Here is a 22673-nt window from a genome sequence, read left to right as displayed (position 1 = left end):
GATCTCTGATCTCAAGGTTTTCTGAGCATATTGTTGTGGACAGGAATGTTTATCCAGAGCTCATCAATGAGAGAGGATGCTAATTAATGAGATGTCTCAGATTGAGAAGAAGTGAGGGAGGATAGGGGAAGAGACAGGAAATCACAGCAGCAAATGAACGTAATTCAATGTAACATCTCAATCCGGTATTAATGTACGTTCTAGTGAAAGGAAAGTGTGAATGAGATGAATAAATTGACAGCATTCTTTTGAAGAAGTTTGTATCTTTGTCAATGATCATTTTTAAAAGGAAACTACATTTGTTATATTACAATCCCAGACCAGACCCCAGCAGTCGCTAGTGTACTGGACCAAAACCCCAATATTTTAGTTTATTTTGTAAGGCTGTGCAAAAAGAATACTTTGCACCAGGAGTGATTGCACAAAGAAATAGGAATTTGGTGTTTTAAAACAAAACTTTATTATTAACACAACATTAAACACTTTAACATCACACCCGAAAATAGCTTCCAATGACCCCGTAAACAACATTACTCAACACAATAAATACCCTTAATTACTATCTCTATTCCCAAGTAAATAACAAGAAAGGAAAACCCTACAGCTCTCAATCCACCCCACATCCCAATGGCACAGAGTAATATTAGTTTTCCAGAACAGATTTGACTCCTGTTAGAACCCCTGCAGACTCTCTTATATAATCCCCACAGTACAGAAAGAGGCCATTCAGCCCAATGAGTCTGCACCAACCCTCTGAAAGAGCACCCTACCTAGCCACACTTGCCCGCCCTATCCCTGTAACCCCACCTGGCCTGAACATCTCTGGACACCAAGGGGCAATTTTTGCGTGGCCATTCCACTGAACCTGCATATCTTTGGACTGTGGGAGGAAACTGTAGCACCCGGTGGAAGCCCACACAGACACGGGGAGAAAGTGAAAACTCCACACGGACAGTCACCCAAGGTCAGAATTGAACCCGGGTCCCTGGCGCTGTGAGACAGCTGTGCTAGCCACCTTGTCAGCCTGGCTGGATGTCTTCTGGCAGGAATTCATCAAAAAGCTGTTTCAAATGGTTTGTTTTCCCTTGTCCTCATACAATTCTGCTCTGCATTAAATACTATTACTCTCCTTTAACTATCTTACAGTGAGAGCAAAATACCTTTCTTGTGGTCCAAATGGTAGCCAGATCCGACCTGAACTCAAAATGCTTTCGCAAAATGTCTGAATACCGTAGCTCCACCCAGCAATGACATCATATCCCAAGCTAAAAACAAATTAACTCCCCAAGCTGAAAACACATTAACTCCCCAGGGATTCCCCCTCGTCAAACAGCATTGCATTACCCCAGGCTGAAAACACATTAACTCCCCAGGGCTTCTCCCGAGTCAAACAACATTGCATTACCCCAGACTGAAAACACATTCCACTGGTTAATTTCACCTCCGGCTCCTAAAACTTTCTGGTCTTGCAAAACAAGATTCTTTTTATAAACATGACTACAGCAGTCAGACACACTGTAACCCTAGCTGTTAACCCTTAAATTGCCAAATACTGAAAATCTAATATATCTAAAATCCTGCATTTGTTACAGTGAGCCTGGCCACTGCCCAAGAGACTGGGACCATTCAGAGGGAGATAGAATATAGGAATTAGGAGCAGAGGCAGGCAATTCAGCACTTTGAGCCTGCTCCACCATTCAGTCAGATCATGGCTGATTTCTTCCTGGTTTCAAATCCACCTGTCGACATGTTCCTCATATCCCTCTAACCGTTAAGATAAACAAAGATCTCGAGACAGACACCACCTTGAACTTTTGAGAAGATCACCTGAAAGTCTATGAATGGGTTGTAATCATAGGGAACGTGTGCATGATAATGGGATACCAGTGTGAGTGGACAGATTTCTTTATTAGGCGTGGATTAACTAACATGCGGATGTGCATAGTGAGTCTGGGCTGAAGAACAGGTCTCAAGACTTGCTCAGCGAATTGGACACTAGAACATCTCTAATGGTTCCTTCTCTTCCCCAGTGATGAGAAACAATATCTCCAAGCACCCCGTCAAGCACCTTCCCTGTAATCGAGGTCACACTGATGAACCTATCATTCCCTGGCTCTGATTTGGAAAACGGGAACGACGTGAGCTATATTCCAATCTCGGAACAATCCCTGACTCTATTGAGCTTTTGACGATATGGGCAACGCTCACAGAGTCAGACAAGGGAGAACTAGAGAGAGTTTTAACCTGTGGGCTAGTGGAAGGGAGGAAAGCAGCAGAGGCAGCTGATCAGATTGTCAGTAAGAGTGAGACAAAGATGCTCCATGAGCTCCTCACACTTGTTGTTGGAGGTCAGGGTGGAGGAGACTGGGGAGAGGGAGAGACCTTTAAGGAATGACCGTAGTGTGCATTTAACACAAGTCCAATTTATTTCACATTTATATAGAATATTAACTCGGCTGAAGTTTGTTAACACAGAACATACAGTGCAGAAGGAGGCCATTCGGCCCATTGAGTCTGCACCGACCCACTTAAACCCTCACTTCCACCCTATCCCTGTCACCCAATAATCCCTCCTAACCTTTTTTGGTCACTGAGGGCAATTTATCATGGCCAATCTACCTAACCTGTACTTCTTTGGGCTGTGGGAGGAAACCGGAGCATCTGGAGGAAACCCATGCAGACATTGGGAGAAAGTGCAAACTCCACACAGTGACCCAGCAGGGAATCTAACCTGGGACCCAGGTGCTGTGAAGCCACAGTGCTAATCACTTGTGCTACTGTGCTTCCATCAGCAGATATTACCGTGCTGCCATCAGCAGATATTACCGTGCTAACATCAGCAGAAACAGAGCACAATGAACATGGTTCATTTCTGGATGTAACTGACAGCAAAATCCAATTACTGTCGTCATTTGTGAATTCGCTGGTGTGCCCGCAGGTTGGATGAATGACTGAATCGCTTCCCACAATCGGAGCAGGTGAACGGTCTCTCTCCCGTGTGAGTGCGCTGGTGTACGGTGAGATGAGCTGATTCTCTGAACCTAGTCCCACAGTGAGAGCACCTGAACGGTCTCTCGTCAGTGTGAACACGGTGATGGGACATCAGATTGGTGGAACTTCTAAAGCACTTCCCACAGTCTGAGCATTTAAAAGGTCTTTCCTCAGTGTGCGCATGTTGATGGCGTATCAGTTCACTGGAACTTTTGTAGCATTTCTCACAGTCCTGGCATTTAAAAGGTTTCTCCTCACTGTGAGTGCGCTGGTGTGCAGTGAGGGTAGACAATGTCTTGAACCTATTCCCACAGTGAGGGCAACTGAATGGTCTCTCGCCAGTGTGAACACGTTGATGGCGCATCAGTTCCGCAGAACTTTTGTAGCATTTCCCACAGTCTGGACATTTAAATGGTCTCTCAGTGGTGTGAGCTTGCTGGTGTCTCAGCAGGATGGATGACTGATTGAATCCCTTCCCACACTGGGTGCAGATGAAAGGTCTCTCATTAGTGTGAACTCGCTGGTGTCTCAGCACGCTAGAAGAGTGAGAGAACCACTTCCCACAGTGGGAGCAGGTGAATGGCCTCTCCCCAGTGTGAGTGCGCTGGTGTACAGCAAGGTCACTCGATTGCCTGAACGCTGTCCCACAGTGAGAACACTTGAACGGTCTCTCATCAGTGTGAGTGCGCTGATGTTTGGTGAGGGCGAAAGATGTCTTGAACCCACTCTCACAGTGAGAGCACCTGAACGGTCTCTCGTCAGTGTGGACACGTTGATGGGACATCAGTTCCCCAGAACTTTTATAGCACTTGCCGCAATCTGGACATTTAAAGGGTCTGTCGTCGGTGTGAACCCGCTGGTGTGCCAGCAGGTTAGATGACCTTGAGAATCCCTTCCCACACTCGGAGCAGGTGAATGGCTTCTTCCCAGAGTAAACTCGCTGGTGTCTCAGCAGGTTGGATGAGTGAGGGATTCTGTTCCCAGACTCAGAGCAGGTGAATGGCCTCTCCGCAGTGTGAACTCGCTGGTGTCTCAGCATGTTGGATGACTGAGTGAATCCTTTCCCACAGTCGGAGCAGGTGAATGGTTTCTTCCCCGTGTGAATGTGGCAATGCTTTTCAAGATGAGAGGGAGATTGGAATCCCTTCCTACACACTCCACATTTCCACAGTTTCTTCCCAGTGTGACTGCGCTTGTGTATCAACAGGTCAGATGATTGTCTGAATCCTCGTCCACACACGGAACACGTGTACAGTTCTTCTCCACTGGGAATGATTCCTTTATCTCCCATGTTCAAAATCCAATAATATTCCGGTCCCTATAAAATGGGCAACTGTCTAACCCTGATGTGATGTTTGGGTTCAGTTTCCCAACTGCAAATCTCCTCTTCTAATATCCTGTGGAATTGATATAAAACAGAAAAAGGGAGTGAGAGAACCCACAAAAACACAAGGGCAGGTTGTAAAATTGAGCTGAATGAATCTGGTCATTTGTGGGGCTGACACTGGGAAAAAGTGACCATGAAAACTGGATTATCATAAAAAACCCAACTGGTTCACTAATGTCTTTCAGGGAAGAAAATCTGCCACACAGTTTTGGCCCACACAGGATTCTGGCCAATATGTGGGAGAAGAGGACAAGAGAGAGAAGGGGCAGTGTGTAAGAACCAATGGGCAAAAGAGAGGGATTTTATTTATCTCTTGAGAGAATTTTGACAAACCCTCAATCTAACCACCCAGAGGATCAGGGTATCAGGTGTATGTGGAAACCATCACCTCTAGTTTTTCTCCAACTCACACACCATCCTGATTCTGTGATATCCAGTACTGGATGAGCAGACATTTCCTCCAAATAAATATTGGGAAGCCCAAAGCCATTGTCATCAGACCCATCTACAAAGTCCATACCCTCACCAATGACTCAATTTCGCTCCCTGGTAACCGAGTCTGAACCAGACTGTTCAGTCATGGCAAAATATTTCAACCCAAACTGAGCTACCAGCCACATATCTACATTATCACTATTTTCATCTCAGTAACATCGCTCAACTCTATCTGAATCTCAGCTCATTTGCTGCTGAGATTGTCACCCATTCTTCTGATACCTCGGGACTGAACTCTCCTAATGACTCATAGTCGTCTCCCACTACGGCTGTCAGTCAAGCAGAGAAATTCACAATATTTCCTCTGGCTGTCTGGTCCAGGATGACAGCTCATACTCCCTGTTGCACATTTCCCGTAGTCATCAGCAGTCTCTCGATTTGAGGATGATGTCTACTCAGGGTCTGTGTTTTTGCCATGGGTCTTCATGTGACTGCACAGACCTGCATTTTTTTGGACACATGGGGCAGGACATCCGAAGAGGGAGTGGGAGTCACAGAGCAGGATTTGCTTCATGCTAAATTGACCCTTAGTACCCAAAGGTAACGTGGGCCTTGGTAGAGTGGTCTTTCAGATAGTCGGTGCAGACTCGATGGGCCGAATAGCCTCCTTCTGCACTGTAGGGACTCTATGATGTGATTACAATGATCTCACTTTCGCGCGATATGATTACCTCCCCATTCATTGAAAACATTGCCCCGTACAAAGATGGTGACTGCACATGCGTCCTCCTGCAGATTGCCCCGATTAAAGATGGCGGTCTTTAAAACGGGCAGGTGAGGACCAGCTCGGTTCAAATGGGAGACTGGGAAGACTTTTTCCGAAGTTTGTGCTTGCACAACATGTATACAAAAATACTCCACACACCTGGCAGATCAATCGGTGACTGCTTTCCGCAATTTTCTGTTTACCGGTCGCGGACCGAAGAAAAAACCGTCAACATTACCACATCACCATAACCGGAACTGCACCTGCGTCACTCAGCCCGGCCCCGCCCCCTCATTCAATCCGATTGGTTGGAGGACCAGCCTCTCCCGCTCGGTCCTCCAGACCCGCCCCCTCTTTCTATTGGCCCAAAGCTTTATCAACCACACCCCTGGCATTGTAATGTGGAGCATGCGCAGTGAGGCGCATGTCCAGGGACAGACTCTTCTTTGTCTCATCTTCAGGCGGATAAGCGGAGGCAGCGTTAGGGGCAGTGGGTGGGAGGGGAGGCTTCACAAACACCCATTGGAGGCCTCAACATCCCCAATAACAAACTAGCGGCACCGCCTCAACACCCAACACAACGGCAGCTGCCGCTTTCTCCCGGTGCCAGGTCCAGTGGACAAATGTGGCATCAGGAAGGAAATGCAGCAATGGATTTGTTCAGGAGAAATTATCTTTAACTCACTTTACTGATCCTGGAGCAGGAGGAGAGAATGGGGGCAATTTCTATCCTGCACTCACACTGATGTAACGTAGATGGTCGAATTTAAATTCAGCGAATAATCTGAAATTCAAAACTCCATTCCGTATTAATGACCTTGAAACCATTGTGGTGAGTTTGTGGGAAAGGGGAAACTGTGGGACTGGGATTTGCAGCTTTGGGAAATGAGAGAAACAATTACTCCCCAGGGACGAGAATTATCTGTTCTGAATTTCTGACATGTGTAAACTGATTTTACAGGGTTACAAGGAATGGATTGACAGACTGGAAGCTCAAATCAATCATCACATCAAGATCTGACAATCACTCAATTGATCAGGATCTGAATGTCATCAACTTTTGAATGTGGAAGGATAAATGTTTGTTCTGTCTGTGGGAAAATATTTCAACCATCAGTGTGACTGGAAAAGCACAAAGACACACACACCCGAGTGAGAGTGTTCCAGTGAACTGACTGTGGAAAGAGCTTTAACCAGTTACTCAGCCTGAAAAACATCACACCCTGACAGTGAGGATAAACTGTACACGTGTCCTGTGTGTGGAAGAAGCTTCAACTGATCGTCCAAAATGGAGAGACACGAGGACGCCAGCACCATTGAGAAACTGGAAATGTGGGGTTTGTGGGAAGGGATTCAGTTACCCTTCTGAACTGGAAACTCATCACCGCAGTCACACTGGGGAGAGACCATTCACCTGTTCCGAGTGTGGAAAGGGATTCACTCGACTAACACATCTAACTGCACACCAACTTGTTCACTCTGACATGAGACCTTTCAAATGTTCCGATTGTGAGAAGAGCTTTAAAAACAAATTTAATCTTCTGACACACCAGCGAGTTCACACTGGGGAGAGGCCGTTCACTTGCTCCGAGTGTGGGAAGGAATTTGCTCAGTTATCCAGCCTTCTGATACACCAGAGAATGCACACTGGAGAGAAACCATTCACCTGTCCTGAGTGTGGGGTGACATTCGCTCAGTTATGCAAACTGTTGGATCATTAGCGGGTTCACACTGGGGAGAGACCATTCACCTGCTGTGTGTGTGGCAAGGGATTCGCTCAGTCATCCACCCTGCTGAGATTTCACTTTCTCAACACTGACACTTTAGATCAAATCCCAATTGTTCTCTTCTCTTGTAGCTGGTGTGTGGAGAAGATCATGTTCACTGTAGATCTGTCAGCACAGAAATTGCACTGTGCTTCTGGATACACTCAGTCTGCACGTCGATGAATCTTTTAAACATGACTTTAGTGAAGGTCTTCTCAGCATTGTTAAGGAGTGAGATGGCCCTGCAGATGTTGCAGTCTCCACTGTCACTGCTGTTTTTGAAAATGTGATGATTTTTGCGTCACACATTTTCTATGAAATGGATTCTACCTCCCAAGGGACGGCTGTGGTAAGGAAGGTGTGATATTCTATGGAACTTTCTGTGTGTGAGCAGTTCAGCTGGAATTCCAACTTTGCCGGGTGCCTTTCTGCTTGCTCCGTAACCAAGGGCCTTTTCCAGCTCAAGTGATGAGGGTTCCTTGTCCAACTCAACCAGGACAGGAAGCTGCAAGAGAGTCAAACAGAGACTGGGAGGTGTCTGTCTCACAGGAGTACAGCTCACAGTCATGTTCAACCCAACGGGACATCTGTTTACTTCTGGCAGTGAGAACTTCACCATCTGCTGATTTCAGGTGGGCAACCTTGGTGAAAGCAGAAACAAGTGATGTCTTGATCCCATCAAACACAGTAGATTTCAGAGGCAATTCACATTTTGTGATGTAGACTGATCCAGCGATTATTTCACACATTCTCCCTGTCTTTTACAGAACTAACTTGGCTACTTTCACGAGATGGTGTTCTAGCTCAGGCATTTTCGTGACCCGCGGGTGGGGGAGTCACGGAGCCGTCCGTCGCGGCACTCCCGATTGTGCAGATTTGTGGGCAACAGCCGCAGCAGCCGGCTTTCAACAATGCCAGCTGCGAGCGGCCTTCAAAAAGGCCACGACCATATAAAAAAAGAGACCACACTGCCCATGAGTCACTGCCCATGCGTCCCCGCTCATCGGTACGCAAGCGGAGAAGTTTGCTCACGCGCACCGATAAGCAGGCACACACATGCAGTGCGCCTGCATTTTTAAAAATATGGTCACGGCCTTTTTGAAGGCCGCTCACAGCCAACATTGTTAAAAGCCGGCTGCTGCGGCTTTTGCCCATGCATTTGTGCAATCGGAGTCACAGAAGATTTTTTAAAAAAAAATTCTATGTAATCTTCCTGCCTGAAGGGAGGTAGAGAGCAGGTCACGCCCCCCGAATGCCGACCTCACGTGCTTTGGGCCCGATTGAGAGTCCTCCATTTTGTCAGCAGCAAACAAGGTAAGAGAAAATGGTGGGTCGCGAAGGTCGGCCGGTGTGGGTCCCTAAGGTTGGCCGGTTGGTAAAAATGGGTCCCTGGAAAAAAAGTTTGAAAAACACTGTTCTGGCTGTTAGGTTTAAGTTGTACATCAGGTCAGCTTTACTTTTTGCTTCAATGACAGGTCATCTCTGTTAAGTGGCTCTCAAACCAGTCTGTATTGAAAGTCAGAGAGATCTAGGTGTACAGGTCCACAGGACACTGAAAGGGGCAACACGGGTGGAGAAGGTAGTCAAGAAGGCATACGGCATGCTTGCCTTCATTGGCCGGGGCATTGAGTATAAAAATTGGCAAGTCATGTTGCAGCTGTATAGAACCTTAGTTAGGCCACACTTGAGAGTATAGTGTTCAATTCTGGTCACCACACTACCAGAAGGATGTGGAGACTTTAGAGAGGGTGCCGAAGAGATTTACCAGAATGTTGCCTGGTATGGAGGGCGTTAGCTATGAGGAGCGGTTGAATAAACTTGGTTTGTTCTCACTGGAACGACGGGGGTTGAGGGGCGACCTGATAGAGGTTTACAAAATTATGAGGGGCACAGACAGAGTGGATAGTCAGAGGCTTTTCCCCAGGGTAGAGGGGTCAATTACTAGGGGGCATAGGTTTAAGGTGCGAGGAGCAAGGTTTAGAGTAGATGTACGAGGCAAGTTTTTTTACACAGAGGGTAGGGGATGCCTGGAACTCGCTACCGGAGGAGGTGGTAGAAGCAGCGACGATAGTGACATTTAAGGGCATCTTGACAAATACATGAATAGGATGGGAATAGAGGGATACGGACCCAGGAAGTGTAGAAGATTGTAGTTTAGTCGGGCAGCATGGTCGGCACAGGCTTGGAGGGCCGAAGGGCCTGTTCCTGTGCTGTACTTTTCTTTGTTCTTTGTTCCACCATTACCAAATGTTGCTGCTGCTGTGTCAGAAATGATTCAACTCCGTGATCCAAACTTCATCAATAACAATGTTGATGTTCAGTGATTATGTACATTTCCACAGTGCCTGTAAAATATTTAACTGTTTTGTTTTGCTTCCTTCACAATTTAATTTCCTAATGGACATAACACTGACGAAGTCAGTAAGAATTGTCAGGAAAGATTAACCTGCTAATTGGAGATGTTGATCAGTGGAACCGTTCAGACACGGATTTGCATCAAAGATCAATTTAGGATTGAAGTACAAGTTCATAATTTTACTGTAAAGGTGCTCCTGTTGAGAGTTATTGAATTAAGGAGAAAAATCACAGGTGCTGCTTTTAAAAAGGGGCATTTTTAAAATCAGTGACATCTCCAGAATATTAAACTGCAGCCAGTTATAGGGATTGTTAACATCAGCAGAATCAAACCAGATATTGTCAGACTATCAATCCTGGATGTGATTAGCAGCAGCAAAACAGCAGATTCCAGTCCCTGCACTCACTTGTGAACTCGCTGGTGTCTCAGCAGGTGTTGCGACTGAGTGAATCTCCTCTCACACACAGAACAGATAGCCTTTCCCCAGTGTGAACGCGTCAATGGATTTCCAGCCGGGATGAAGAACTGAATCCTTTACCCCAGTCCTCACATTTCCACGGTTTCTCCATGGTGCCAGTTTCCTCGTATCTCTCCAGTTTGGACAATCAGTTGAAGCTTTGTCCGCACACACAGCACGAGTACGCTTCTTTCCCTTTGCAAATCGTGCGATGATTTTAACAGGCGGTTTAACTGTTTAAAGCTCTTTGTACAGTCAGTGTACTGGAACACTCACTCCAGTGTGTGTCTTGATGCTTTTCCAGTCAAAGATGTTATAAATGGTGTCACACAGACAGAACACACAAACATGTCTCCTCCGGAATTCAATTTCTGATGATATTGAGGCCGTGGTGACTCAGTGACTTTGTCAGACCATGCAGTTCGAGCTTCCTGTTTGTAAATCCACCAAATCTATTACCTTGGAAAAGGAGTTCACAAAACTTGAGAAATATTGAACATATAATTCTATTTTCCATGAAAGATATTTTCTTCATTTGTACCTGTAAAGCAGTAAATCCTAATCCCATGCACTCTCTCACCTCCCTTGCTGGATGCAAATCCCAGGGTGACTAACAGTCCCATATTTTACTGAATGTATTTGTGTCCTCTGTCCCAGGCTGCATGCTGCCTGGATGTTGTCTGTCATACAAATTGGACCTTTCTCAATGCACAGGATCATGTTCCTTACTGTTTCTGTGTTCCAACAGCTCTGGCAGACACTTACCTCAGGCGGACTGGTCCCAGCTCTGGCAGAACGCCAGCCTTTCAGTGCAGGCTGGACCTTAATTTTCACCATGAGAGTTGGTCAGCCCGGCAAATCCTGCACACCACCTTCACAATTCTTTTCCTTACAGCTCACCCCCTCCCTCCCCTCTGGCTGGGATCAGTTCTCAAACCCCTCTGTGCAAAGTGAGAATAAAATCAATTAATCAATCATCATTTTGCCTCCTGGTCATTGGGACCCTGAAGCCCCACCCACTCTATGTTCCTTTACCAAGATGGCTGCACTTGAAGCCACCAATCCCCCGGAGCTGGAAATCCAGGGGCTGCAGGTTCTTTATTGGGGGTTTGGGGCCTCCAGCGGGTGTTTGTGAATCGGCCCCGTCCACCCCCCAGGATTTCCTTCCTTGCCAGAGATCGGAGTCCTCATTGATTTGAGTGCAAAGTGGAAGCTTTTATTTATTACCCTTCCTCCCCCATCCTCTGATGTGAACCATCCTCCAGTGTCTGAAGCAGGATGGTGCCCATTAACCTGGGCCTGTTCCCGGGAGGGAGGGAGAAGCCCCGCAGCTGCAAACCAGGGAGCTGACAATGATTGTGAAGGGTTTGCGGATCCACAAAGTGTTTCCAAATCCTCCCACCCACCGCCTGACGCCGACTCTGCTTCTCCAGGACAAACAAGTGGCGAAATCCATGTCCAGCAGCCGCACTGCGCGTGCTCCGGATCACAATGCCCGGGGGTGATTGAGGGCGACTCCAGACCAATAGAACAGGGGGCGGGACTGGAGGACCGAGCACGAGCGGCTGATCCTCCAGCCAATCAGAGTGAATGTGGGGCGGGGCTGATCTGGATCTCCCTCATTGGCTGAGACTCTGCATCCTTTGAGTTCTTCCCATTGGCCACGTGGGCGCGGGTTCCAAAACCTCATTTCCTGCCTGAGATGTGTTGACCAATGGGAAGGATTGGAGGACCGGATGGACTCTGGTCCTCCAGCCAATCACACTGCGGGCTTTGTGTGAATGAAGTTTGAGTTTCACACAGACTTAAACTAACTTGCTGATTCCTGGCAGCATTTTGTGCTTGGGTCCCGGGTTCAATTCAGTGTGGAGTTTGCACATTCTCCCTGTGTCTGCGTGGGTTCCCTCCGTTGTGTTCCAGTTTTCATCCACCATCCAAAGATGTACAGGTTAGGTAGATTGGCAATGCTAAATTGCCCCTTAGTGTCCAAAAAAAGGTTAGGTGGAGTTACTGGGATAGGGTGGAGGCATGGACTTAAGTAGGGTGCTCTTTCCGAGGGTGGTGCAGGCTTGATGGGCCGAATGGCATCCTTCTGCACTGTAAATTCTATGATTCTGTTGGACTTTCGCTCTCCGTCTGATCCGGTGGGTCTGTCTGGGGGTATTTCCCTGGTACAGTCTATGTGTTTGGGTATTTTAGGGAACAGGTAGAACTTCCTTGGTTGTACCTGTTGTTTTTGGTTAATGTTTCTGGAGTCTTTGAGTTCTTCCGGTCCATCTCCAATTCTACTTCCTGTCTCGGGTATATGGGTCTATGTCGCTTGGTGTTGTGATTTGTATTGTCTGTCTGTCTCCAGCAGGTATTGTTGTCTCTCGATAATGACTGTGCTGCTACCCTTGTCTTCTGGTCTTATGAACATATCCGTGTTGGATCCAAGCTCCCGGATTGTCTGTCTTTCTCTCCGGGTAAGATTCTGTTTGTCTCTTGTATTTCACTGTGACAGGGCAGAGACCTGATTGAAGGGATTCAAACATGGGAGTTCTGGGAAAGATGGGCAAGGATTTGGGAGGTGGCAACATGTTGAAAGGTTTGAAGAAGAGAGGGAGGTTGAAGTTGGGGCAGTAATTTGTAAGGATGGCAGGGTCAAGGGTTTGTTTTATTGAGGAGGGGGTGATGATGGCAGATTTGAAGGACAGAGGGACAGTACCTGAAGAGTGAGAAATGTTGACAACATCCATGGACACAGGGTAGTTAGCTGATCAGTAGCTTAGTGGGAATAGGGTCGATGGAGCAGGAGCTGGGTCTCATGGACAAGATGGGCTCTGAGAGGGCATGAGGGGAGATGGGAGAGAAACTAGAGAAAGATGTGGGCTCAGGGCTCAGGAAAGGATGAAATTTAGAGACAGTTTGGTCCGGTAGGCTCGTGGAAGGGAGGGAAGCAGCAGAGGCAGCTGATCGGATTTACTCAATCTCAGTCACAAAGAAGCTCCACAAGCTCCTCACACTTCTTGTTGGAGGTGAAGATGGAAGAGACGGGGGAGAGCGAGAGTACTTCAAAAGGAATAACTTGTGTCAGAGATATTAAAAAGTTTCAACACTGCGTATTTAACGCAAATCTAATTTATTTGACTTTTAGCCAGAATATTAGCCTCTGTAAATGGGCTGGAGTTTGTTATCAGGAGAAAGAGACCCAAATGAACATGGTTCAGTCCTGAATGTGAGGAACAGCAAAATCCAATCACTGTGGTTACTTGTGGCCTTGTTGGTGTCTCTGCAGGTGGGATGAAGTGGTGAATCCGTTCACACACTCGGAGCAGGTGAATGGTCTCTCCCGTGTGAATTCGCTGGTGACTCAGCAGGTTGGATAATTGAGTGAATCTCTTCCCACAATCGGAGCAGGTGAACGGCCTCTCCCCAGTGTGAATTCGCTGATGTACAGTGAGGTGAGAGGATTGTCTGAACCCAGTCCCGCAGTGAGAGCACCTGAACGGTCTTTCATCAGTGTGAACTGGGCGGTGTCTCTGCAAGTCAGATGACTGAGTGAATCTCTTCCCACACTTGGAGCAGGCGAATGGTCTCTCCCCAGCGTGAATTCGCTGATGTACAGTGAGGTGAGATGATTGTCTGAACCGAGTCCCGCAGTGAGAGCACCTAAACGGTCTCTCATCAGTGTGAATACGTTGATGGCGCATCAGTTCTCCAGAACTTTTATAGCACTTCCCGCAGTCTGGACATTGAAATGGTCTCTCATCAGTGTGAACTCGCTGGTGACTCAGCAGGTGGCCTGAAATAGTAAATCCCTTCCCACACTCGGAGCAGGTGAATGGTCTCTCCCCAGTGTGACTGCATCGATGAGTTTCCAGCTTGGATGGGGAAATTAATTCTTTCCCACAGTCCCCACATTTCCACGGTTTCTCCTCAGTGTAACTGCATTTGTGTCTTGAGGCCTGATGATTGACTGAATCCTCGTCCACACACACAACACATGTACGGTTTCTCCCAACTGTGAACAATGCTTTTTCCTTCCATGTTCAAAGTACGATGATATTCAGGATATGATAAAGTGAGGACTCTGTCAGATCCTGATGTGATGCTTGGTTTGTGTTTCTGGACTTTAAGCCTCCCCTTCGAACACCCTGTGAAACTGATTTAAAACAGAAAATAGGGAGTGAGAGAGAACTCACAAAAACACACAGTCAGGTTGTGAAATTGAGCTGAATGAATCTGGTCATTTGTGGGGCCGGCACTGGGAAAAAGTGACCATGAAAACTGCTGGATTGTTATAAAATCCCAACTGGCCCCTTTGGGAGGAGAGAGAAAGAGGTGAAGAGGGATTTTGTATATCTACAAGACATATTAAGAGAGTAATTGGCAAAGCAAATTCGGTCTTGAGCTTCATGAACAGTAATATTGATACCAAAACTATGCTTCCGGTGGCACAGTGATTAGCACTACTGCCTCACAGCTCCAGGGACCCGAGTTCAATTCCGGCCTTGGCGACTGTCTGTGTGGAGTTTGCACTTTCTCCCCGTGTCTGCGTGGGTTTCCACCCAGTGCTCAGGTTTCCTCCAACAGTCTAAAGAAGGACAACTTCAGTGGATTGGCCTTGATAAATTGCCCCTTAGTGTCCAGGGATGTACAGGTTAGGTGGGGCTACCGGGTTACAGGGAGAGGGTAGGTGTGTGGGCCTAGGCAGGGTGTCCTTTCGATTGGATTGGATTTGTTTGTCACGTGTACCGAGGTACAGTGAAAAGTATTTTTCTGCAAGCAGCTCAACAGATCATTAGGTACATGGGAAGAAAAGGGAATAAAAGAAAATACATAATAGGGCAACACAACATATACAATGTAACTACATAAGCACTGGCATCGGATGAAGCATACAGGGTGTAGTGTTAATGATGTCAGTCCATAAGAGGGTCATTTAGGAGTCGGGTGACAGTGGGGAAGAAGCTGTTTTTGAGTCTGTTCGCGCGTGTTCTCAGACTTCTGTATCTCCTGCTCGATGGAAGAAGTTGGAAGAGTGAGTAAGCCGTGTGGGAGGGGTCTTTGATTATGCTGCCCACTTTCCCCAGGCAGCGGGAGGTGTAGATGGAGTCAATGGATGGGAGGCAGGTTTGTGTGATGGACTGGGTGGTGTTCACGACTCTCTGAGGTTTCTTGCGGTCCTGGGCCGAGCAGTTGCCATACCAGGTTGTGATGCAGCCAGATAGGATGCTTTCTATGGTGCATCTGTAAAAGTTGGTAAGGGTTAATGTGGACATGCCGAATTTCCTTAGTTTCCTGAGGAAATATAGGCGCTGTTGTGCTTTCTTGGTGGTCGTCGACGTGGAAGTGGTAGCACGACCTTTCAGAGAATAGGTGCAGACTTGATGGGCTGAATGGCCTCCTTCTGCTCTGCAGGAATTCTATGGTTCTAATTCTATTCTATGAATCTTTATAAAGCTCTGGTCACCACTCTTCAGGAAGAATGTGAAGGTTCTTGGAGAAGGTGCAGAGGAGATTTCCCAGAATGGTTCCAGCAAAGGAGGTTGAGGGAAGATTTGATTCAGGGACACAGGATTATGCCGGGTTTCCATCGGGTGGACAAAGAAACTCTATTTCCATTCACTGATCGTACAAGCAGTCGGGACACAGATTTAAAGGTTTGGGTAAAGCCTGGATTGAATTATAGAAGATCCTGAGGGGTCTTGACAGGGTGGATGTGGAGAGGATGTTTCCTCTTGTGGGAGAATCTAGAACGAGGGCATTACTGTTGCAAAATAAGGAGTCACCCATTTAAGATGGAGATGAGGATTTTTATTCTCGAGAGTTGGAAAACTTTGGAACGCCTGCAGGAAAAGGCAGTGGAAGCAGAGTCCTTGAATATTTTTGAGGCAGAGCTGGATAGATTCTTGATGAGCAAGGGGGTGAAAGGTCATCAGGGGTAGGCAGGAATGTGGAGTTGAGGTTAGAATGAGATGAGCCGCAATCGTATTGAATGCTGAGCAGGTTCGAGGGGCCGAGTGGCCTGTTCCTAGTTTGTATGTAAAAGGTACAGGAGATAGAACATAGAAAAATACAGCACAGAACAGGCCCTTCGGCCCACGATGTTGTGCCGAACCTTTGTCCTAGATTAATCATAGATTATCATAGAATTTACAGTGCAGAAGGAGGCCATTCGGCCCAGAGTCTGCACCAGCTCTTGGAAAGAGCACCCTACCCAAGGTCAACACCTCCACCCAACACAAAGGGCAATTTTGGACACTAAGGGCAATTTATCATGGCCAATCCACCTAACCTGCACATCTTTGGACTGTGGGAGGAAACCGGAGCACCCGGAGGAAACCCACGCAGACACGGGGAGGATGTGCAGACTCCGCACAGACAGTGACCCAAGCCGGAATCGAACCTGGGACCCTGGAGCTGTGAAGCAATTGTGCTATCCACAATGCTACCGTGCTGCCCTTAAGAACAAATAAATCTGCACTATATCATTTTACCGTAATCCATGTACCTATCCAATCGCTGCTTGAAGGTCCCTAATGTTTCCGACTCAACTACTTCCACAGGCAGTGCATTCCATGCCCCCACTACTCTCTGGGTAAAGAACCTACCTCTGACATTCCCCCCTATATCTTCCACCATTCACCTCAAATTTATGTCCCCTTGTAATGGTTTGTTCCACCCTGGGAAAAAGTCTCTGACTGTCTCCTCTATCTGTTCCCCTGATCATCTTATAAACCTCTATCAAGTCGTCCCTCATCCTTCTCCGTTCTAATGAGAAAAGGCCTAGCACCCTCAACCTTTCCTCGTAAGATCTACTCTCCATTCCAGGCAACATCCTGGTAAATCTCCTTTGCACCTTTTCCAAAGCTTCCACATCCTTCCTAAAACGAGGCGACCAGAACTGTACACAGTACTCCAAATGTGGCCTTACCAAAGTTTTGTACAGCTGCATCATCACCTCACGGCTCTTAAATTCAATCCCTCTGTTAATGAACGCGAGCACACCATAGGCCTTCTTCACAGCTCTATCCACTTGAATGGCAACTTTCAAAGATATATGAACATAGACCCCAAGATCTCTCTGCTCCTCCACATTGCCAAGAACTCTACCGTTAACCTGGTATTCCGCATTCATAGTTGTCCTTCCAAAACGGACAACCTCATACTTTTCAGGGTTAAACTCCATCTGCCACTTCTCAGCCCAGCTCTGCATCCTATCTATGTCTCTTTGCAGCCGACAACAACCCTCCTCACTATCCACAACTCCACCAATCTTCGTATCATCTGCAAATTTACTGACCCACCCTTCAACTCCCTCATCCAAGTCATTAATGAAAATCACAAACAGCAGAGGACCCAGAACTGATCCCTGCGGTACGCCGCTGGTAACTGGGATCCAGGCTGAATATTTGCCATCCACCACCACTCTCTGACTTCTATCGGTTAGCCAGTTTGTTATCCAACTGGCGAAATTTCCCACTATCCCATGCCTCCTTACTTTCTGCAGTAGCCGACCATGCGGAACCTTATCAAATGCCTTACTAAAATTCATGTACACTACATCCACTGCTTTACCTTCATCCACATGCTTGGTCACCTCCTCAAAGAATTGAAGAAGACTTGTAAGGCAAGACCTACCCCTCACAAATCCGTGCTGACTATCCCTAATCAAGCAGTGTCTTTCCAGATGCTCAGAAATCCTATCCTTCAGTACCCTTTCCATGACTTTGCCTACCACCGAAGTAAGACTAACTGGCCTGTAATTCCCAGGGTTATCCCTAGTCCCTTTTTTGAACAGTGGCACAACATTCGCCATTCTCCAATCCCCTGGTACCACCCCTGTTGGCAGTGAGGGCGAAAAGATCATTGCCAATGGCTCTGCAATTTCATCTCTTGCTTCCCATAGAATCCTTGGATATATCCCGTCAGGCCCGGGGGACTTGTCTATCCTCAAGTTTTTCAAAATGCCCAACACATCTTCCCTCCTAACAAGTATCTCCTTGAGCTTACCAGTCTGTTTCACACTGTCCTCTCCAACAATATGGCCCCTCTCATTTGTAAATACAGAAGAAAAGTACTCATTCAAGACCTCTCCTAACTCTTCAGACTCAATACACAATCTCCTGCTACTGTCCTTGATTGGACCTACCCTCGCTCTAGTCATTCTCATATTTCTCACATATGTGTAAAAGGCCTTGGGGTTTTCCTTGATCCTACCCGCCAAAGATTGTTCATGCCCTCTCTTAGTTCTCCTAATCCCTTTCTTCAGTTCCCTCCTGGCTATCTTGTATCCCTCCAACGCCCTGTCTGAATCTTGTTTCCTCAGCCTTACACAAGTCTCCTTTTTCCTCTTAACAAGACATTCAACCTCTCTTGTCAACCATGGTTCCCTCACTCGACCATCTCTTCCCTGCCTGACAGGGACATACATATCAAGGATAAATAGTACCTGTTCCTTGAACAAGTTCCACATTTCACTTGTGTCCTTCCCTGCCAGCCTATGTTCCCAACTTATGCACTTCAATTCTTGTCTGACAACATCGTATTTACCCTTCCCCCAATTGTAAACCTTGCCCTGTTGCACGCACCTATCCCTCTCCATTACTAAAGTGAAATGGAGGTGATATGAGATGTATGTTTTTACACAGCGAGCGGCAATGACCTGAAACTTGCTGCCTATGAGGGAGTTTGAAAATAGACACAACGAATGATTTGATTTCAAAAGGAAATTGAATAGACATCTGAGGGAAATGAACCTGCGAGGATACAGGGAGCAGTAGAATGGGACTGACTGGACTGCTCCAGAGAGCTAGCATGGATTCAATGGGCCGAATGCCCTTCTTTGAGCCATCATGTCTCTGACTCTGTTGTGTAATCTAGTTTTGTAATTTAACTCCGGGAGTTCAGATATCACTCAGGTATCACTCACTGAGCTACACTCCCTCCGAGGCCATTCTGTCCTTCCTCAGGTTTGTTGCCCAGAGCGGAGCACAGTTCTCCAGGTTTGGTCTAACCAGGGTTTGTGAATCTCGGGGCTTTTCCAGTCACACTGAGACCTAAAATCTTCCCTCACAGACAGAACAGACAAACCTTTTACCTTCCACACCCAGATGCTGCTGAAATTTAGTTTCCAATGAACTGAGTGACTCGGTCAGATCGCGATGTGACGTTTGGTTTATGTTTGCCGTCTGTTCAACCTCCACTTCCAGTATCCTGTAAATTTACAGAAGCCTCACCATCAGTTGAGGAGGCCAAATCACTGTCCTTATTTTTTAAATTTTAAAATAAATTCAGAGTACCCAATTCAATTTTTCCAATTAAGGTGCAATTTAGCATGGCCAATCCACCTACCCTGCACATCTTTGGGTTGTGGGGGCGAAACCCACACAAACATGGGGAGAACCCCACACGGACAGTGACCTAGAGCCGGGATTGAACCTGGGACCATGGCGCCGTGAGGCAGCAACGCTAACCACTACTCCACCGTGCTCCCCAAATCACTGTGTTTTTAAGACAGAGATAGATAGGTTCTTGATTAATAACATGATCCGGTGTATGGGGAGAAGACATATCAGCCATGATTGAATAGTAAAACAGACTCGATAGGCCGAATGGCCTAATTCTGCTCCTATGTCTTTATGGTCTTACAAGTCAAAGGCTGGTTGAAGTCCATGTAAACTACATCTATACTCGTCACCTGCTCACAAAATTCAATCAAATTTGTTAGGCATGACCTCCCTCTAACAAAGCCATGCTGGCTATTTCTGATCAAATCTTGCCTGGAGAGGCAAGTAGATTCTCTCCTTCAGAATTCTCTCCAATATTTTCCCTGCCACTGATGTGAGACTCACTGGTCTGCAGTTCCCTGGCTTATCTCTACAGCCTTTCTTAAACAGTAGGAGCACATTAGCTGATCTCCATTCCTCTGGCAATTCCCCCGTGGCCAGAGAGGAATTAAAAATTTGGGTCAGAGCCCCTGCAATATCCTCCCTCGCCTCCCACAGCAGTCTAGGGCACATCTCATCCGGTCCAGTTTTAAACCTGCCAGCACCTCCAATACCATGTCACTCCCTATGTCAATTTGCTCAGGATCTTCAGTCTCTCTGCCCGAGCTCCATATCTACCTCCTCATTCTCTTGGGTGAATGTAGAAGCCAGGTATTTCTAATACAACTAGTATAGGTAAAAGATATCTGTTTAAGCATAAATATTTAGCCCCAGTTTTAAATACCCATTTAAAAATGAGAATTTCAGCACTCATAACCTCAGGTCATCTCAAAACATATAGCTTCAATAGATACATGAAACAGCACAATTCCATCATAGATTAAAACAGCACAGTTGCAAGACAGTTTGACATTATGCTTGTGCTGCTGTCAAGGACAAGGGCTGAATTCCATGGCAACGAGGTGACAAGAGGCCAGTAACTAAAGCTCTATTGTTCTCTTTTCAGGCCATTAGTGATTACAGCGTGAACCACATTCCATAGCTTATAAGGCCGAAACATTTTAATAGACAAAACATTGAAGCAAATATCACATTCCATAACATACAGACATGAAACAATTAAAAGCTAATGTTGCACATTGAAGATGGACGGCTTGCTGTCAAATCAAATGTGTTTGAGTCTAACCCAAACCAATTAGGATTATATTGGGGTGTGATTAGATGACTTTGGACAGATATGAAAGGGTATAACTGAAAGATTTCCCCCCCGCCATGTTTAGTCTGTCAGTCTGTTAGTCGGTCTGTGTCAGTCTGTCTGTCTGTCAGTCTGTCTGTTTAGCCAGCCTGTCTGTTTCGTCAGCCTGTCTGTTTCGTCAGCCTGTCTGTTTCGTCAGCCTGTCTGTTTCGTCAGCCTGTCTGTTTCGTCAGCCTGTCTGTTTCGTCAGCCTGTCTGTTTCGTCAGCCTGTCTGTTTCGTCAGCCTGTCTGTTTCGTCAGCCTGTCTGTTTCGTCAGCCTGTCTGTTTCGTCAGTCTGTCTGTTTCGTCAGTCTGTCTGTTTCGCCAGTCTGTCTGTTTCGCCAGTCTGTCTGTTTCGCCAGTCTGTCTGTTTCGTCAGTCTGTCTTTGTAGTGATGTAGTGTTTTTGACTTTGAGTTTGAGTTTAGCTGAAGATTAGCTCTCTCTCTCTCTCTTCATATTTCATTTTCAGACTTTGACCTTTTAAAAGTTACTTTCGAGCTGTCTGCCTAAGCAAAAGGATAATGTCTGTAATTCTCTGAAAGCTTCAAATTGTCTACGAATTGCCTTTTTAATGACTTTCAAATTGTAATCAATAGAAGAAAAATAAAATAATTCCTTTTGGCACCTGAGACGTTTTAACTGCAAATTTCTGCTGAGTTCCAGTAATCGCAAAGTGCTACTGGTACCGAATAGCAGAAATAATATAAATTCCTTCAACTTTACAGAGTCAAATAATAGTAGGAATCTAACAACTTGGCGCAGTCCAATAATATTAAAAGATTACTTCAGTGAAGACAGATGTAAAGTGTTCATTCAACACCCGACCAATATCCTCTGGCTCCAATCACAGATTTCCCCCTTGATCTCAAATGGAAACACTATTCTTGATCTGATGAATGATCATGCTGACCTGAAACATTAACTCTGTTTCTCTCCACAGATGCTGTTCGAAATCCTGCAGATTTCCAGCATTTGCATTCTTGTTTAAAATCACAGCAGTCCAGGTGGTGTCTAACCCGGATTTTATATATCTCAGTGCTTCTCCAGTCACACAGATTCCGGAAATCTTTACCAACAAACAGGCCAGAAGAAATAGGAACAGGAGTCACTCATCCTGCCCTTTGAGCTGCTCCACCATTTAGTGAGATCACAGCTGGGCAGCACAGTAGCACAATGGTTAGCACTGTGGCTTCACAGCGCCAGCGTCTCAGGCTCCATTCCCTGCTGCGTCACTGTCTGTGCAGAGTCTGCACGTTCTCCCCATGTCTGCGTGGGTTTTCTCTGGGTGCTCCGGTTTCCTCCCACAGTCCAAAGCCTTGCAGTTTAGGTGGATTGGCCATTCTAAATTGCCCTTAGTGTCCAAAAAGGTTAGGAGGGGTTATTGGGCTAGGGGGATAGGGTGGAAGTGAGGGCTTAAGTGGGTCAGTGCAGACGCGATGGGCCGAATGGCCTCCTTCTGCTCTGTATGTTCTATGATCTAACACTCACTAAGTCCACTTTCCTACCTTATCTGTGTTACCCTTAATTCCCCTACTGATTAAAAACATATCAATCTCAGCCTTGCAACTGATCAAGGACTCGGCCTCCACATTTCCTGGGGTAAAATAAATTCTTTCCTCATTTGGCAGTCCCTCCATACCCAGAAGCATCCCAGTAAGCCTCCTCTGTACTGCCTCCAATGATAACATATCTTTTGTTAAATAACAGGAGCAAGACTGTACACAATGTTCTAAATGTGGCCTCACTGGTAGCTTGTAGTTACAGCAACACCTCTTCACTTTTATACTTCAGCCCCCTTGAAATAAAACATGCAGAACTAGGCTCAAACTATGGCCTCTCCTTC

General features: G+C 46.5%; 2 protein-coding genes across 5 annotated transcripts in view; both read right to left on the bottom strand.

The window, feature by feature from the left end:
- Window positions 1-22673, bottom strand: part of LOC140421475 (uncharacterized) — an 856937-nt gene that overhangs the window by 538889 nt on the left and 295375 nt on the right. The gene's annotated exons all lie outside the window — the stretch shown is intronic.
- Window positions 437-22673, bottom strand: part of LOC140421478 (uncharacterized) — a 24370-nt gene continuing 2133 nt past the window's right edge. The window contains exons 1-2 of one of the 3 annotated variants that reach the window (XM_072506212.1): window positions 12386-12524; window positions 437-4388 (exon numbers count right to left, since the gene is read on the bottom strand). In XM_072506212.1, coding sequence (XP_072362313.1) covers window positions 2909-4282 — 1374 coding nt within the window. In that variant the 5' untranslated portion in view covers window positions 4283-4388; window positions 12386-12524 and the 3' untranslated portion in view covers window positions 437-2908. Of the gene's footprint in view, window positions 4389-5738; window positions 5840-12385; window positions 12525-22673 lie in introns of those variants that run through there. The other 2 variants (XM_072506213.1, XM_072506214.1) reach the window with 2 other exon arrangements.

Source organism: Scyliorhinus torazame, chromosome 5 (assembly GCF_047496885.1).
Source record: "Scyliorhinus torazame isolate Kashiwa2021f chromosome 5, sScyTor2.1, whole genome shotgun sequence".
Taxonomy (NCBI): domain Eukaryota; kingdom Metazoa; phylum Chordata; class Chondrichthyes; order Carcharhiniformes; family Scyliorhinidae; genus Scyliorhinus; species Scyliorhinus torazame.
This window is presented reverse-complemented; position numbering and strand designations above follow the sequence as displayed.